This window comes from Scyliorhinus canicula, chromosome 12 (genome assembly GCF_902713615.1).
Source record: "Scyliorhinus canicula chromosome 12, sScyCan1.1, whole genome shotgun sequence".
Classification (NCBI taxonomy): Eukaryota; Metazoa; Chordata; class Chondrichthyes; order Carcharhiniformes; family Scyliorhinidae; genus Scyliorhinus; species Scyliorhinus canicula.
This window is the reverse complement of record NC_052157.1, coordinates 152,446,348-152,463,696: the sequence shown is the minus strand read 5'-3', so window position 1 is coordinate 152,463,696 and position 17,349 is coordinate 152,446,348. Positions and strand designations below refer to the sequence as shown.

General features: G+C 48.4%; 1 protein-coding gene across 1 annotated transcript in view; it reads left to right on the top strand.

Moving 5' to 3' along the window:
• nxn (nucleoredoxin) overlaps positions 1-17,349 on the top strand; it is a 245,493-nt gene that overhangs the window by 213,479 nt on the left and 14,665 nt on the right. The window contains exons 6-7 of the mRNA XM_038814566.1: positions 3,376-3,555; positions 9,619-9,740. Of these exons, the coding sequence (XP_038670494.1) occupies positions 3,376-3,555; positions 9,619-9,740 (302 nt within the window). The remainder of the gene's footprint in view (positions 1-3,375; positions 3,556-9,618; positions 9,741-17,349) is intronic.

Genomic DNA, 17,349 nt, shown 5'->3' with positions numbered 1-17,349 from the left:
GGAACTCCCTCCCTAACGGCACTATGGGTGTACCGACTGACATCTTGAGGACTGCTGCGGCTCAGGAAGCCAACGCGCCACCACATTCCGAAGGGCAATGAGGAATGGACAATAAATGCTGGCCTAACCAGTCGTACCCACGTGAATAAAGAGAACAAAAAGCTTTTGCAGGGTGGCGTGGAAATGCAATGTGCATTAGCTTGCTGAACACTAGGTTTGGAAGCTCAAATGTTTAGCTTTGACAGGAGCTAACTGGGGATGAACCTCTCTTGAAGGATTTGGCCCTCTCTCAGTTCCGTGTGTACTGACTGATAAAGGACTGATTTCCCTTTGTACTTGCGATCTGCTTTGTATTTGAAGGCATTTAGAGCAGTTGCCACTTCAAAAGTGCCCCATTCGCTGCATCCTCAGACTGCCAAAGCTGTTATATCCAAGTGAATCCTTTATTTCAGAAGCTTTCAATTCACATCCAAGTGTAGATCATTAAATGCCACCCACTCACTGCATCCCAAAGGGGTTCAGCTCCTGCTGGAATGTAAGGACCACAGACCTTTTTTTGTTCAATCACCACTTGAGCATCTCTGGCAAGACTGGCATTTATTGCCCATTGCTAATTTCCCTTTAGAAAGCAGCACTGAGCTCCCTTTATGATCGCAATTGAATAGTCACTGTTGTAATGTCGGAAACACAGCAAGCTGCCACAAACACCAGGGATATTAGCCCAATAATGTGTTTTTGTGAAGTATGGTGAGGGATAAATATTGGCCAGGACACTGGGATTAGCTCCCCTGTCCTTATAGAATTTACAGTGCAGAATTTACATTCGGCCCATCGAGTCTGCACCGGCTCTTGGACAGAGCACCCCACTTAAACTCACTTAAGCTCCACCCTATCCCCGTAAACCAGTAACCCCACCTAACCTAAGGGCAATTTAGCATGGCCAATCCACCTAACCTGCACATCTTTGGACTGTGGGAGGAAACCGGAGCACCCGGAGGAAACCCACGCAGACAAGGGGAGAACGTGCAGACTCCCTGCGCAGACAGTGACCCAAGCCGGGAATCGAACCTGGGACCCTGGAGCTGTGAAGTAACTGTGCTAATCGCTAGGCTACTGTGCTGCCCCAAAATGGAGATGGGGGCTCCTCAGAATTCTTCAGAATGGAGTTGGGGGCTCCTCAGTTCAACATCTCATCTGAAAGACACCATCCCCCACAAGGGCAGCACTGCCTCAGTACAGCACTGGAGTGTGATGATATGCCCATGTCTCTGAAGTGGGACCTCACCCACACAACCTTCATGCCACCCGCAGAGCCACGGGTGGAGCATGTAGCGGGAACAGGTTCCCTGGCTATCTCCTTTTTAAAATGCATTCTCTCATATGTGGGTGTGTCTGGCAATGCTGACATTTGTGGTCTACCCCTAATTGTCCTTGAACTGAGTGGCTTGCTGGGCCATTTCAGAGGACATTTAAGAGTCACCCACGTTGCTGTGGATCTGGAGTCACAAGTAGGCCAGACTGGGTAAGCATGGCAGATTTCCTTCCTTCAAAGGAAATGAAGCAGAGGGGTATTTGCAACAATCAACAATGGCTTCATGGCCACCATTACGAAAGCATTTCATTCCACCTGTTTATTAACCAAATTAAATTCCACTGGATGTTCTGGTGGGCTTCGAACCGGTGTCCCTGGAGCATTAACCCCCTGAATCCCCTCTGCCATCACCTCCCTCTTGTACATGTGGTCCCCTCCCATCTCACACATTGCCCCTTGCTTGTGACTGGTGCTCTCACCGATTAGGGGATGTTCACGAAATGTTTCTGATGGCCCAAGTCGTTATAAATGCTCTTGAATGAGGGCAGCACGGTGGCCTACTGGTTAGCACAGCTGCCTCACGGCGCTGAGGTCCCAGGTTCAATCCCGGCTCTGGATCACTGTCCGTGTGGAGTTTGCACATTCTCCCCGTGTCTGCGTGGGTTTCGCCCCCACAACCCAAAGGATGTGCAGGGTAGGTGGATTGGCCATGCTAAATTGCCCCTTCATTGGAAAAAATAATTGGGTAATCTAAATTTTATTTTTTTAAATGCTCTTGAATCACCCATGTATACATTGCAATCTGATTCAAATCATTGGACCTATTAGCAGGGGAGGGAAGAAAGTTAGAAAGCCTTACACGGCTGTTTAAAGTTGATTTGTAATTCTCTCGGAGGCAGTTTGATTTATCCAAGCTGGAGTAATGGTGACACACTTTAAAACAGAATTCTCCAATCCATGCGGCGTTAAATCATTTCAGCTCTTGAGAGGGGGAGCTGAGAATTGAAATTCTTTTCCAGCAGCTGTCACGTGACCACCACTCTAATGAGGTCTCAGTGGGGTTGACTCTGAACCTTTGTTCATCTGCTGTGCATATTTCCTCAAGCAATGTTTTGGTTATTTTTCATTACTTTTACACATGTTTGTAGCACTAATACCAGCACTAAACACAATTCTGAGTGTACCCCCTCACTCCCTCTGCCACCTCCATCCCTTCCTCATCGCCACTTGGTGCTAAAGACCAAAATTCCACTGAAGATACCGAACAGTTAATCATATAGGCAAGAGGTGAATTGAGGAGAAGGTCTCTTCAAGTCTTTACTGGGGTGTAGCACGCCAGTTCTACACAGTGGCTTGAAAATGAAGGTACATGTGTACGAGGGCATTGGGTGCATGGTCACTTCTTCCTGTCTTTCTTTATTTTAATTTTCCTTTAGAACCACAGAATAGAATCATAGAATCCCTACAGTGCAGAAGGAGGCCATTCGGCCCATCGAGTCGGCACCGACCCTCTGAAAGAGCACCCTACTTCTGCCCACTTAACCTGCACATCTTTGGACACTAAGGGGCAATTTCAGCATGGCCAATCCACCTAACCTGCGCATCTTTGGATTGTGGGAGGAAACCGGAGCACCCGGAGGAAACCCACGCACACACACACGGGGAGAACGTGCAAACTCCACACAGACACCCAAGGCCTATATCAAACCCGGGTCCCTGGCTCTGTGCCAGCAAGCTGTCTGTGTCACATCCAATCAGCAAGAGTGTTACTCAAGAACCATTTGCCGTCTCCAGAAGGGAGGTTTGGCAGTCAGAAATAAGGTGAGATGGGAAAAGGCACCAGTGGGTCGGAGCAAAAAAGAAGGATCGACCAAATACACGTTTCAGATGGATTCAGAAGGTTCCAGGACTTCCAGTCCCCAATTTGGAGATAATTATAGCGTCCAAATGCCTAAAGTAGCCTCTGGAAAATGCGTAGAGCCAACTGATTTTCTTGAACTGCTATTGTTGTTGAGTGTGAGCAGAAACATCAAATAATCAGGGGTGTTTTGTTTCAATTCCAGGTATTCCTACACTTATTATCCTGGACCAGGAGGGAAAGATAATTACACGCCAGGGGAGGCCAGCTGTGCTCAATGACATGGATTGCAAAGAATTCCCGTGGCATCCCAAACCAGTATTGGAACTGACTGAATCAAACGCCATGCAGTTGAATGAGGGGCCCAGCCTTGTTCTGTTTGTGGGTATGAACTGTTGGTCATGTATCCCTCTATCTGTATCTGTGTGGGTGCATGTGTCTGTCTGTTCTCTCTCTCACACACATATGTGTTTGTGTGTATATACATGCCTGCATCTTCATATATGTGTATGTAGGTGTATAGGAAATGAAAAATGAAAATCGCTTATTGTCACGAGTAGGCTTCAATGAAGTTACTGTGAAAAGCCCCTAGTCACCACATTCCGGCACCTGTTCGGGGAGGCTGGTATGGGAATTGAACCGTGCTGCTGGCCGGCCATGGTCTGCTTTCAAAGCCAGCGATTTAGCCCAGTGTGCTAAACCAGCCCCTATATATATTATTTTATAAATTTAGAGTACCCAACTTTCCCCCCCCCCCCCCCCCCCCAATTAATGGGCAGCATGGTAGCATTGTGGATAGCACAATTGCTTCACAGCTCCAGGGTCCCAGGCTCGATTCCGGCTTGGGTCACTGTCTGTGAGGAGTCTTCACATCCTCCCCGTGTGTGCGTGGATTTCCTCCGGGTGCTCCGGTTTCCTCCCACAGTCCAAAGATGTGCAGGTTCGGTGGATTGGCCATGATAAATTGCCCTTAGTGTCCAAAATTGCCCTTAGTGTTGGGTGGGGTTACTGGGTTATGGGGATAGGGTGGAGGTGTTGACCTTGGGTAGGGTGCTCTTTCCAGGAGCCGGTGCAGACTCGTTGGGCCGAATGGCCTCCTTCTGCACTGTAAATTCTATGAAGGGGCAATTTAGTGTGGCCAGTCCACCTACCCTGCACACCTTTGGGTTGTTGGGGTGAGACCACGCAGACACGGGGAGAATGTGCAAATTCCACACAGACAGTGACCCGGGGCCGGCATTGAACCCGGGTCCTCGGCACCGCAGTGCTAACCACGGCGCCATGCCGCCCTGACCCCTCATATTTTATACACATCAATTAAATCTCCCCTCAGCCTGCTCTGATCCAACCCCACAGCCTATCCAATCTTCATTGCTAAAATCCTAAATTTCCTCAGAAATGTCTGTGTCCTCTCTGGTGCGATCACATCTTTTTTGTAATGTGGAGGCCAGATCTGAACAGAGTATATACTGGGGTCCAACTCATGTTTTATACAGTTCTATCATAACCACCCTGGCTTTTATACTCTTGACCCTTTAAAGAAAAGTATACTGGATGCCATCTTGACTATTTTCTTCTTATTACCGTCGGGTATCTGTGGACATGCGCTCCAAAGTCCTTCTTTTCTTCGACACTTCTCAGTCTGAATTCCTTTGCATTTCTTGTTCGCCCCCAATGGTTTAGCTCACTTGGCTAGACAGCTGGTTTGTGATCTAGAGCAGGGCCAGCAGCGTGGGTTCAATCTCCGTACCGACTGAAATTATTCATGAAGGCTCCGCCTTCTCAGCCTGTCCCCTCGCCTAAGGTGTTAAACCTCAGGTTAAATCACCACCAGTCAGCTCTCCCCCTCAAAGGGGAAATATGGTCACCTGGGACTATGGTGACTTTACAATTACCTCACACTTCTCCAAATTGGATTCCAGTTGCCATTTTCTTGCCAATCTGACCGGTGCATTGATATTTTCCTGCAGTCTACTGCAACTTTCTACCACATTATCAATCACCACAGCCAATTTTCATATCCTCTGTAAACTTCTTAATCATGCTTCCTACATTTAAGTCTAAATAACAGATAAATAAACCACAAACCGCAAGGGACCCAATACTGAGCCCCGCGGAACCCCACTAGAAACAGCCTTCCGATCACAAAAACACTCGACAACCATTAGCCTTTGCTTCCTGCCATTGAGCCGATTTGACATTCAATTTACTATTTCCACTTGAATCCCATGAGCTTTTCAGTTTTTAACCAGTCGGTCAGGTAAAACCTTGTCAAAAGCCTTGCTAAACTCAACGTGGGCTACATCAAATGTACCACCTTCATCATTGTTACTTCCGCAGACAGTCCAATTCGATCAATCAGACACAACTTTCCATTGACAGATGTATGTTGACTGCCCGAGATTATTCCATGCCTTTCCAAACCACGGTTTATACTGTATCTCTGAATTTTTTTCCTCCCAATTATTTTCCCACCATCCGAGTAAAGCTAACCAGCCTGCAATTATGAAGCTACCCCTTCCTCTTTAAACAATGATTTCGGTCTTCCGGAGAAATCCGGAGCACCCGGAGGAAACCCACGCAGACACGGGAGACCGTGCAGACTCTGCACAGATAGTGACCAAGCCCAGAATTGTACCCGGTCCCTAGCTCTAACTACTGTGCTACCGTGCCGCCCAATGCAGGTTACCTGGGGGTGGAAGGTGCTGGGGTGGAGTGGGGTGGGGGGGGGGGGGGGGGGGGGGGGGGGGGGTTGTGGCTGGCCTTTCCCCAGATTCAAACTTATATTCCTGGTCCATATTTTTATCCTTTTCCATAACTGATGTACCATCAATTGGACGCGAGACACGATGAAGATCCAAACTGGCTTTAATCACCTCGGAGGTGGGGTCTACTTGCCTCTCGACCAATTGGTGGGCAGTCACATGACTAGTCCCAGCCAATCAGATGAGAGGCACATGACCAACCAGAGCCAATGGGAAACCAATGCTCTGCACCAATGGCAGTGCTCCCACTCATATCACCACGATAACTACCCAAAATCCAACTGAATTATGGTCACAACCCCGAACATTTTCTGCCGCTGTTACCTCTTCCACCTGCCCAGATACATTCCCTAAAACTAAGCCCTTCTCTCTTCGCCACTTATTGCACATCTGGGCCGCAGCGGCTGGTCTCAGGCAATTTTTTGGGTGCCCCCTCTGGTAATTATGAGGAACAAAAATTGGATACTCACTATTCAGTTACGTTACGTTTTATTAAAGAGTTGCAGGGGATTGAAAGACACATTGTTTCCTGTTTGCCGGTGAGAATGGTCAGTGTAGGCAGCCCCAAGACAGGCCCGCTTATCACTGCTTTGTATGTTTCAGCCATGCCACAGGCTCCACGGGATAAAAAGGGCCATTGGGTCAGGGTTGCGGAAGGTGTGGGTTGCGAACCACTCGGCCTCGATTTTGGCCTCTGCCTCCACGTACGTCCTTCTGGTGCCTCCTCCTGGTGTCTGCATGGCCTCAGGCATATCCTTGACCTTATACTGGATTGCTTCCTGTCTTTTTCCCCGGAGTCTCGTTGCTGTGTCTCCCTGGTTCCCAGTCTAGCCGCCCACTGATCACGACCCTGACCTCCTCTCACTTGTTCCCTTTGATTTGTGGTAGATCCTAACTTTATTTTTGCTGGCTGCTTTCATGCCCCCCCCCCCCCCCCCCCCCCCCCCCCCCCCCACCGTCAAAGATCAGGTTTCATTCCAACGCTCTTCTCAGCTAAACTTAACTCTCTGCGATCCAAAAATAAAGTGACTGAGACAGCTTTTTACAGTACTAAGTGACAAAGGAGACGGTTACTTCTGTGCGTGTGTACATGTTTCTCAAAGGCTGACAATATGATGGTAGTTGTGTCCAGAGCTGCAAGTGCGAGATACAGAGCTGTAATTACATTATGCCCTCAGCACAGAAACAGGCCATTCAGCCCACCTGCCAGTGTTCATACCCCACACAGGCCTCCCTCCTATTAATGATAATCTTTACCATTGTCACAAGTGAAATGAAAATCGCTTATTGTCACAAATAGGCTTCAGTGAAAGTTACTGTGAAAAGCCCCTAGTCGCCACATTCAGGCGCCTGTCCGGGGAGGCTGGTACGGGAATTGAACCGTGCTGCTGGCCTGCTTGGTCTGCTTTAAAAGCCAGCGATTTAGCCCAGTGTGCTAAACCAGCCCCTGCTAAACCCACCCCCTGCTAAACCAGCCCCTAAACAAGTAGGCTTACGTTAACACTACAATGAAGTCACTGCAAAAATCCCCCAGTCGCCACACTCCGGTGCCTGTTCGGGGACACAGAGGGAGAATTCAGAATGTCCAATTCACCTAACAAGCACGTCTTTCGAGGCTTGTGGGAGGAAACCGGAGCAGCCAGAGGAAACCCACGCAGACACAGGGGAGAACGTGCAGACACCGCACAGACAGTGACCCGAGCCGAGAATCGAACCCAAGAATCAGAGAGACCGGGAAATACAGAAACTAATAGGAAGCAGAATGATTTAACCTGAATTAAATTCAACCGGCGCGCTGGGGGTTAACTGCCCACTCCGCTTTATACCGCAGCATGGAAATCCTAACTTATTAACCTGAATTATTGACTGCAGACTCTGAGGGCTAATGAGCATTGGCAGATCTCTTTAGCTCCTACATAAAGGAACACGTTCGACAATGGGTTGATGCTTTGATTATTTGGCTGATAACCAATATGTTTGGAGGTCATTTTCTTTTTAAAAAAGAAGCTTTGTTCTCCACATAAGGCGATGATAAAACGACAGTGAGCACAGTGTCAGTTACGGATACCTGACTCATGAAAATCCGGTCTTCGATCGAGCCAAGTGGCGTAGGAAGGCCCGAGGTTTGGTCGGGAAGCCGTGCTGACCTTGTAAATACCTGGACAGGGAGGGAAGAAATCTACCCAGGCTTATCGTGCGGGAATGCGATGACGGAACCTGGCCTGCTCTGTAATGCCTCGTGATGCCTCCTGCAGCGGAATGGCCTGCTTTGGGCGAGGGGGCCTGAGGCCAATTGTGGAACTGCACCCCCCCGTCCCCCCCATCCCCATCGCCAGTGTGCCCAATCTTGTTGATGAGGGAGAGGAACCGCAATCAGAATTACCATTGCCGTTTGTGAGGATTGGGTGAACCATCAGCGGGGTTGGGGTTCGGCCTTTCATTATCTCCCTCGCACATAATCTCTTCTGGGAACCTAGCAACAGATAGAGCTGAGAAACAAGGCTTGGCCATTGTTTGCCTCGCTGGCAAATCTCATGGGCAGAGTGCCCTCATGGACTTACCCAGGGACTGGGGGGGGGGGGGGGGGGGGGGGGGGGGCACTGAGCTCCTCCAACCTGCTCCGCCATTCAGCGAGATCATGATGTGTGGTCTAACTCCGTCCACCTGTCCTTCCCGCACTTTCTCAAGGGAAGTTAGGGATGGGGAATAAATGCTGGCCCGGCATTAATACCTTTGATTAACGGACAACTATCAACCTCAGATTTAAAATTTACAACTGGTGGAGCGTCAATTGCCATTTGCGGAAGAGAGTTCCAAACTCCTACCACCCTTTGCCTGTGGATATGTTTCCTAACTTTACTCTGAAAGGCCTGGCTGTAGATTTTAGGCTACGTTCCCTGGTCTAAACAGTGAGTGTCACTGGACGATTGAAGTGTGGATCGTAGGTGAGTTAGATCGTAGGTGAGTTAGATTCTGTCGTGACCCAACACACAATCCACATGAGTTTTCTTGCAGTAGAATCAAACGTTATTACTACAGATGTATGACTATAAATCATTGAATTGTCCAACCCAGGAAAGTCGGGCAGGTTAATGTGAATAATGTGGAATGGGAGCATTGATCGATATTCTGGAGCTTTCCTTGCCTTGCTGTTGAGAGAGGGGAGGAAGAAACTGAGGAACATACCCTTGAGAGAGGAAATGGGTTGGTTATAATCCGACGCAACGGTACAGGTTCTTAATTCTGTGGCCCTTTCTATCATCCCCGCTTTCCTTGTGTTTCTAACTCTGTAGCGGCACGGTAGCACAGTGGTCAGCACTGTTGTTTCACAGTGCCAGGGACCTGATTCCCGGCTTGGGTCACTGTCTGTGTGGAGTCTGCACGTTCTCCCCGCGTCTGCGTGGGTTTCCTCCGGGTGCTCCGGTTTTCTCCCACAAGTCCCGAAAGACGTGCGTGTTAGGTGAATTGGGCATTCTGAATTCTCCCTCTGTGTACCCGAACAGGCGCCGGAATGTGGCGAGGAGGGGCTTTTCACAGTAACTTCACTGCAGTGTTAATGTAAGTCTACTTGTGACAATAATAAAGATTATTATTAGTGTATCCAGGAAACTCGGGAGTCAAAACGTGAGGGGCTTGTCATGCGGGTTGTCGTTACAGTGTTTTGATTTTTTATTTTTCTTTAGATTCTGATGAGGAGGAATTAGAACCAGCCAAGCAACTGATTCAGCCAATCGCAGAAAAGATTTTCGCAGAACATAAAGCAAAGGATGAAGATCCACCATTGTTGTTCTTTGTTGCAGGAGATGTAGGTACACGGTTCATTGATTGGTTTATGAATTGAATTATTGTGTTCAATGCTTACTTCAAAACTATCTGAAATAGAGGAAGACTTGCGTTTCTATCGCGCTCTTCAGGGTCCTTAAAGCTCTTCACACCAACAGTTGAAGTCTAGTCATTGTTGTAGTGCAGAAGATTTCCATACAGCAACGCTCCTGCACAAGGGCAGCACGGTAGCATGGTGGTTAGCATAAATGCTTCACAGCTCCAGGGCCCCAGGTTCGATTCCCGGCTGGGTCACTGTCTGTGTGGAGTCTGCACGTCCTCCCCGTGTGTGCGTAGGTTTCCTCCGGGTGCTCCGGTTTCCTCCCACAGTCCAAAGATGTGCGGATTAGGTGGATTGGCCATGCTAAATTGCCCGTAGTGTCCTAAAAAGTAAGGTTGTTGGGTTACGGGTATAGGGTGGATATGTGGGTTTGAGTAGGGTGATCATTTGCTCGGCACAACATTGAGGGCTGAAGGGCCTGTTCTGTGCTGTACTGTTCTATGTTCTATGTTCTATATCAATGTGATCATCACCATCATTGAATCGTCGAGCGGTTACATCGCAGAAAGAGGCGATTTGACTGGAGTGCCCTTGCTGGCTCTGCACATGAGCAAGTCCCACTCCCCGGCCTTTTCCGAACAGCCCAAGGTATGTTTTTTCCCTTGAGCTAATTATCCAATTCCCTTTTGAAAGCCGTGGCTGAATCTACCTACTCCACACTCGCAGGCTGTGCATCCCAGACTCTGGCCCCTCTCGAGGCATAAAAAGCTTTTCCTTCATGTCGCCGTCGATTCTTTTGCCAATCCCATCAAATCGGTGTCCTCTACGTTTTTGCAGTGGGAACAGTATTCCCCTGCCTGCTCTGTCCCGATCCCTCATGATTCTGACACCTTGATCCAACCTCCTCTTCACCTTCTCTTCTCCAAGGAGAACAGCCCAGATCCTCCATTCTATCCATGGAACTGACCCTATTCGCCCCCTGGAATGATTGGTGGACGGTTTTTCCCGCACTTGTTCTGATGGCTTCACATCCTCCCTGAGGTGTGGTGCCCAGAATTGGTCACAAAATTCCATTCGAGGCCGGTGTTTTATACAGGGAGGGATTCTCCGGGTCCCCAGCGGTGGGATTCTCTCTTCCCGCTGCTTGTCAATGGGATTTCCCATTGAAGCCACCCGGAAACCCATGGGTGGGGATGTGTTGTCGGGGGACGGGGGGGACGGGGGGGGGGGGGGGGGGGGAACGGGGGGGGGACGGGGGGGGGGGGGGGGGGAGTGAATCACAACAGCTGAAGAATTATGGCCAAGATTCATTCTAACATTTTTTATTCTTCTGGTGTTGAGTGAGGGACAAATATTTTTTGCAGGACATGGGGAAGAATTCTCCGGAATGTTGACGTGATCCGAGCCGGATGCTGAAGCTAAAACCAAGGCTTGTTCAGTCTCACAGCTCTTCTCCCACACAGCCCAGTGTCCCAGCTCTCCCCTAATCATACTCTTTAATAAAACAAAAATCAGTAAATTTAAAAGAAGAATGAGAGGAGGGTGACAGCCCCGATGGGGCGCTGTAACTAAAACAAAATGTCAGAGGGTAATGGAAGTTGTTGTTAACGCCTCAATGGTTTTAACAGGTAAGTTCCTGTCATGCTCAGTAAAGGCGTGAGGATATTGGCTATGAAGGACTAACTTAGACAAACAGCGAATGGTCCTTCATAGAGCCCTCAGCTGAAGTGGCTGCGACGCAAAAGGCCTGACCATTTGGGTCATTGAATATATTTGAGGCTGAGTGGACGTATATTGGTTATAGGGGGGAGATGGGGCAGGCAGGAAAATGGAGTTGAGACCACAGTGACATGTAGCTGCCTCGAGGGGACGAATGGCCTCCTGTTGCTCCTATTTCCTGTGATCTTAGAAGCTTTGTCAAAGAGGTTGAATTTAAGGAACGTCTTAAAGGAGAAGAGGATGATGACAATGTGCAGGGATTTAGGGAATTATAGGATTTGGGGGATTTATAGCAACTGGAGGAAAAATGGTCACTGGTGGGATGGGGTGAAGGGGGAGGTGGCCATGGAGCATGAAACAGGAGGAATTGGAAAGTTTTAGGAGGGAATTTTAGAAATGGAGATGAACAAAGAGAGAGATGAGGAAGAGGTGATACCAGGAAAGGAAACAAACATTTTTAATTTAAGGCTTTGAAGTCCCAGAACCATTATGTATTTTTTGATTTTATAAATTCAAAGTGCCTAATTCATTTTTTCCAATTACGGGGTAATTTAGCATGGTAAATCCACCTACCCCGCGCATCTTTGCGTTGTGGGGGCGAGACCCACGCAGACACGGGGAGAATGTGCAAACTCCACACGACAGTGACCCGGGGCCGGGATTGAACCCGTATCCTCAGCGCCGTGAGGCAGCAGTGCTAACCACTACGCCTCCCCCCCAAAGAACTATTATAAGCAATGCTGGACATGACATATGAGCAGGGATTTAGGGAATTTTAGAGGATACTATCAACTTTACCAGAGGTGAGGACGAAGGTGTGTTATGGGCCAGGGTTTAGAAGACTCCAAAGTATATTATGGAGTTCACCTGACCTTCAAAAGTTTATCGATTTTGGTTATGAGGAGCCAAGGCCTATCTTTCAGGTGTTATTCAACAATGGCCTTAAGCACTTTTAATCAAAAACAAAGTTTATTCTATAAATTCAGTTAACATTTTTATAAACATACACACAATACGCATTTTTATCAACTGCAAACATAAATACTCCACACAGCTACTGTACTCTATATACAATACTTAATAAATTCCCCCTTTAAGCTGTCCCAATTTGATAACAAGATCCCATACCCCAAAACCCCTTTTTAAAAGATGTGGCCCAGCACACAACACTCAGACCTGGTATCTTTAAGACTGTGGCATGGATACTTCTTGTTCTTTTCAAAACAGCTGGTTAGGATTCCTTCCAGAAAATAGTTATCACTTTTAAATTATCAAGTGATCTGGAGACACCTTTTTTAAAATAAATTTAGAGTACCCAATTATTTTTTTCCAATTAAGGGGTAATTTAGCGTGGCCAATCCGCCTACCCTGCACATCTTTTGGGTTGTGGGGGCGAAACCCACGCAAACACGGGGAGAATGTGAAAACTCCACACGGACAGTGACCCAGGGCCGGGATTCGAAACCAAGTCCTCAGCGCCGTGAGGCAGCAATGCTAACCACTGTGCCACCGTGCTGCCCTTGGAGACACCTTTTAACACGCAGAGAGAGAGAGACACAACAAGACTTCTCTCTTTGAATCCAGCTCCCAAATGTGTAAACAAAGGTAAAACTCGGGGATAGGGTGGGGGTGTAGGCATTGGTGCTCTTTCCAAGAGCTGGTGCAGACTCGATGGGCCGAATGGCCTCCTTCTGCACTGTAAATTGTATGAATGTGGGGTTGAGGTTTTTAAAACTCAGAGCCACAGCGAGCTCCCAGCTCAAAAATGAAACTAAAAACCCAGAGCCACAGCCCAGCTCCACCCACACAATGACATCACTGAAGCCATTTGATAATACAACACATTTCTTAAAGGGACACTGCCATGACAGGAGGATGGAGGATAGTAATTGGCCTGGAGAGCATTGGCATAGCCAAGTATGGATGACAAACGCAAGCGTGAGAATTTCAGCAGCAGCTAGGTTAAGGTGGGAAGTGGAAGTGAAAGGTGATGCAGACCCTGAAAGCAGGCGCCATTTTGTGAGAGAGGAGAGCGAGTCAGGAACTCGGCAACTTGTGGGCGGGATTCTCCAGTCGCCTTTCGCTGGTGGAGGGATTCTCTCTTCCCGCCCCTTGGCAATGGGATTTCCCATTGAAGCCGACCCACGCCTCTGGGAAACCCGCGGAGGGAGGTACGCTGCCAGCGGGGAAAGAGAATCCCAATCATCGGAGAACTGCGGCCTGTGTGTTTCAGCCCGAGATAGTGTCAAGTAATCGGAGCTTGAGGTGAAACGATAGGGGCAATCTTCCCAATGTTTATCTGGAGCAAGCCATGGTTCATCCAGGGCTCCTGTCAGACAAAGAGATCATAGTGGCAGCAGAGGTGCTGATTGGGGAAGAAGAGTGGTTTAAAATGCAGGTGGAGGCTTATTTGAGATGAAAAGATGGTAAAGAATTTGAAGAATGGGTGGGAAATTGGTGTTGAAAGGAGACAGCTAACAGACACAGGTAATCAGGAAGGCTAATAGAATGTTGGCCTTTATTTCAAGGGGGATTGGAGTATAAGAGTCGGGAAGTCTTGCTGGAACTGTGCAGGATACTGGTGAGGCCACGTCTGGAGCACTGTGGGCAGTTTTGGCTCCCTTAAAGGAAGGATATTATTTCATTGGAGGCGGTACAGCGAAGGTTTACTCGGATGATCCCCTATATGGAGGAATTATTTTATGAGGAAAAGTTAAACAGGTTGGGACTCTACGTATTGGAATTCAGAAGAATGAGAGGTGATCTCATTGAAACATGTCCGATTCTTAAGGGGCTTGACAGGGTAAACGCTGAGAGGATGTTTCCCCCTCAGGGGGAGAGTCTCGGACCAGAGAGCAGAGTCTCACAATAAAGAATTGCCAATTTAAGACTGGGGTGAGGAGGAATTTCTTCTCTCAGAAGGTTGTTAGCCTTTGGAACTCCTTGCCACAGAGAGCTGTGGGGGCAGAGTCCTTGTACACATTTGAGGCGGAGATAGATTCTTGCCCAGGAAGGGAATCAATGGTTACGGGGAAAGGGCAGGACCGTGGACATGAGGAATGTCGGATTATCCATGATCCTTTGAATAGCGGAGCAGACACGAAGGGCTGAATGGCCTTCTCCTTTTCCTAATTCTTATGGTGTTAATTAGAGCAAGCTCAAGGCTGAATAGTCAACTCTTGTTCATGCCGAATGTTTGCGAATTGGAGCTAACATTAGGATGGCAACACCCTCTGGTTAGATACCCAGCCGGCACTCGCTGTCATGCCTCACGTATGTCAGATGGCTATTTAATGGATTTACTCAATAATGTCTGGCATGGGTGGAACTAAAACCCAATACAAATAGAAACCTCCAAGATGGAAGGGGAGATTTATTGACCACAGCACTGGACGAACAACAAAGGGTGAGACTTCAAATCCCGCCATGGGGAAAGTGTGAAATGAGTTGACATCAGAATCAAATGACGAAGTGGGCAGTACGGCGGCGCAGTGGTTAGCACTGCTGCCTCACTGCGCCGAGGACTGGGGTCGCTCCCAGCCCCGGGTCACTGACCATCTGGAGTTTGCACGTTTTCCCCGTGTCTGCGTGGGTTTCACCCCCACAACCTAAAGGGTAGGTGGATTGGCCACGCGAAATTGCCCCTTAATTGGAAATTTATTTTCAAAAAGTGAATTAAATGACTGTGGAAACGGATGGATAGTTATTAAAACCTGTTCAACAATGTCCCAACAGAGAACCCTATTGTGGCTGGATCACATGTGAATCCAGTCTGCACTAATTGGTCGCCCTTTGCCAAGGAGGGGCGGGCAATAAGTGCCCACATTTCGTTGCGTTCACACACATACCTTAAAACGTGAAAAGGGCGAAGTAATTATTTTGCGACGGTTGTGGTTTCCATTCCACATTATGGTTGGCGCCAAAGGGTGTCTCGGCAGTGTGATCATTTCAACGTTCTGCTGCCAATCTCCCAGATGGTGAAGGGACGGTTTCCTAAACTGGCCACTTCAGCTTGCAGTGGTCGAGCCAGATGTCTGATTGGTGCAGCAGTAATGTCAGGGTCCGGCGATGCCCGTTTTTCTATCTGATAAGTGTTTTATTTCAGTCCAGATTGATCGGCCCATCTGGCGTGGGTGATGTTTGCCAGACACGTGTATGTGTGGTTGGGGGGGGGGGGGGGGGGGGGGGTTTCACCCCATTCCCTGCAGCAAATACAAAATCTAAAAGGTTCCAGCACTGCCGTAATTGGAAGCATTCCCCTAACATGAGAACATGCTCAGCAGTAACTGGAAACAGATCTCACTGCTGACTGTCAGATTCAACTCATAGCAGGAGGACAGAAGCTAATCTCCCCCGCCCCCCCCGCCCCCCCACTCTTGTAAACGCAGGTGGTCATTTGGGTAAGGAGCATTACCCTCCCTCCCCATTCTGATGGGAGAAATGGCCCATTGACTACCCGTAAGTTAAGGACCAGCCAGGTAGCCTTTTCACATTCTGGCTGATTGATGCTGGGACCATCAGTTATTTTTCTTGGAGTTCCAAATATTTAAGGGACTTCCCCAAGGCCCATGTAACTTTCTCCCGTGTGTTTTTCTTTCAAATAGAAGCAAAAATGTGAATTATTGCTCAACTGCCTTGTTCTTGTTCATTTGAGATCTTAAATCAAGAAATAACAAGATAAGATCTCGTTGCCTGTTGAACTGCTGTTTTAAAATTGGAGTATTTCTTCCCCATTGGCCTTCGTTGAATGTGCACAGCGCGAATTCCGACAGTTCATTCCCCAATGGAGGTTCAAGTTTCATTTCTGGGCGACTTATTGATGTTGAGTGCGAAAAAGGTTGGATGTTTTCGTAAAGCAGCAGGAAGATACGGGCCACTGGGGTGCATTTAGAGAGCAACCTCACCACTGATCCAGAATGTGGAGATGCCGCCGTTGGACTGGGGTGAGCACAGCAAGAAGTCTTACAACACCAGGTTAAAGTTCAACAGGTTTGTTTCAAACACTAGCTTTCGGAGCACAGCTCCTTCCTCAGGTGAATGAAGAGGTATGTTCCAGAAACATATATATAGACAAATTCAAAGATGCCAGACAATGCTTTGAATGCGAGCATTTGCAGGTAATTAAGTCTTTACAGATCCAGAGAGGGGTAACCCCAGGTTAAAGAGTTGTGAATTGTCTCAAGCCAGGACAGTTGGTAGGATTTTGCAAGCCCAGGCCAGATGGTGGAGGGTGAATGCAATGTGACATGAATCCCAGGTCCCGGTTGAGGTCGCACTCATGTGTGCGGAACTTGGCTATAAGTTTCTGCTCAGCGATTCTGCGTTGTCGCGCATCCTGAAGGCCGCCTTGGAAAACGCTTACCCGAAGATCAGAGGCTGAATGCCCTTGACTGCTGAAGTGTTCCCCGACTGGAAGGGAACATTCCTGCCTGGTGATTGTCGCGCGATGTCCGTTCATCTGTTGCCGCAGTGTCTGCATGGTCTCGCCAATGTACCACGCTTCGGGACATCCTTTCCTGCAGCGTATGAGGTAAACAACGTTGGCCAAGTCACACGAGTATATACCACGTACCTGGTGGGTGGTATTCTTAAGTGTAATGGTGGTACCCATGTCGATGATCTGGCACGTCTTGCAGAGATTGCCATGGCAGGGTTGTGTGGTGTCGTGGTCGCTGTTCTGAAGGCTGGGTAGTTTGCTGCAAACAATGGTTTGTTTGAGGTTGCGCGGTTGTTTGAAGGCAAGCACTATCCTTGGTGGATCCAGGGAGCACACTCGATCCTGTCTCCGAGACCTGGGGTTGGGTTGGCCTTCCGACCCCTGGTCCTATGTTGTCATGTTTTTGATGTTGAGGGGTTGGGGATGGCTGAGCCC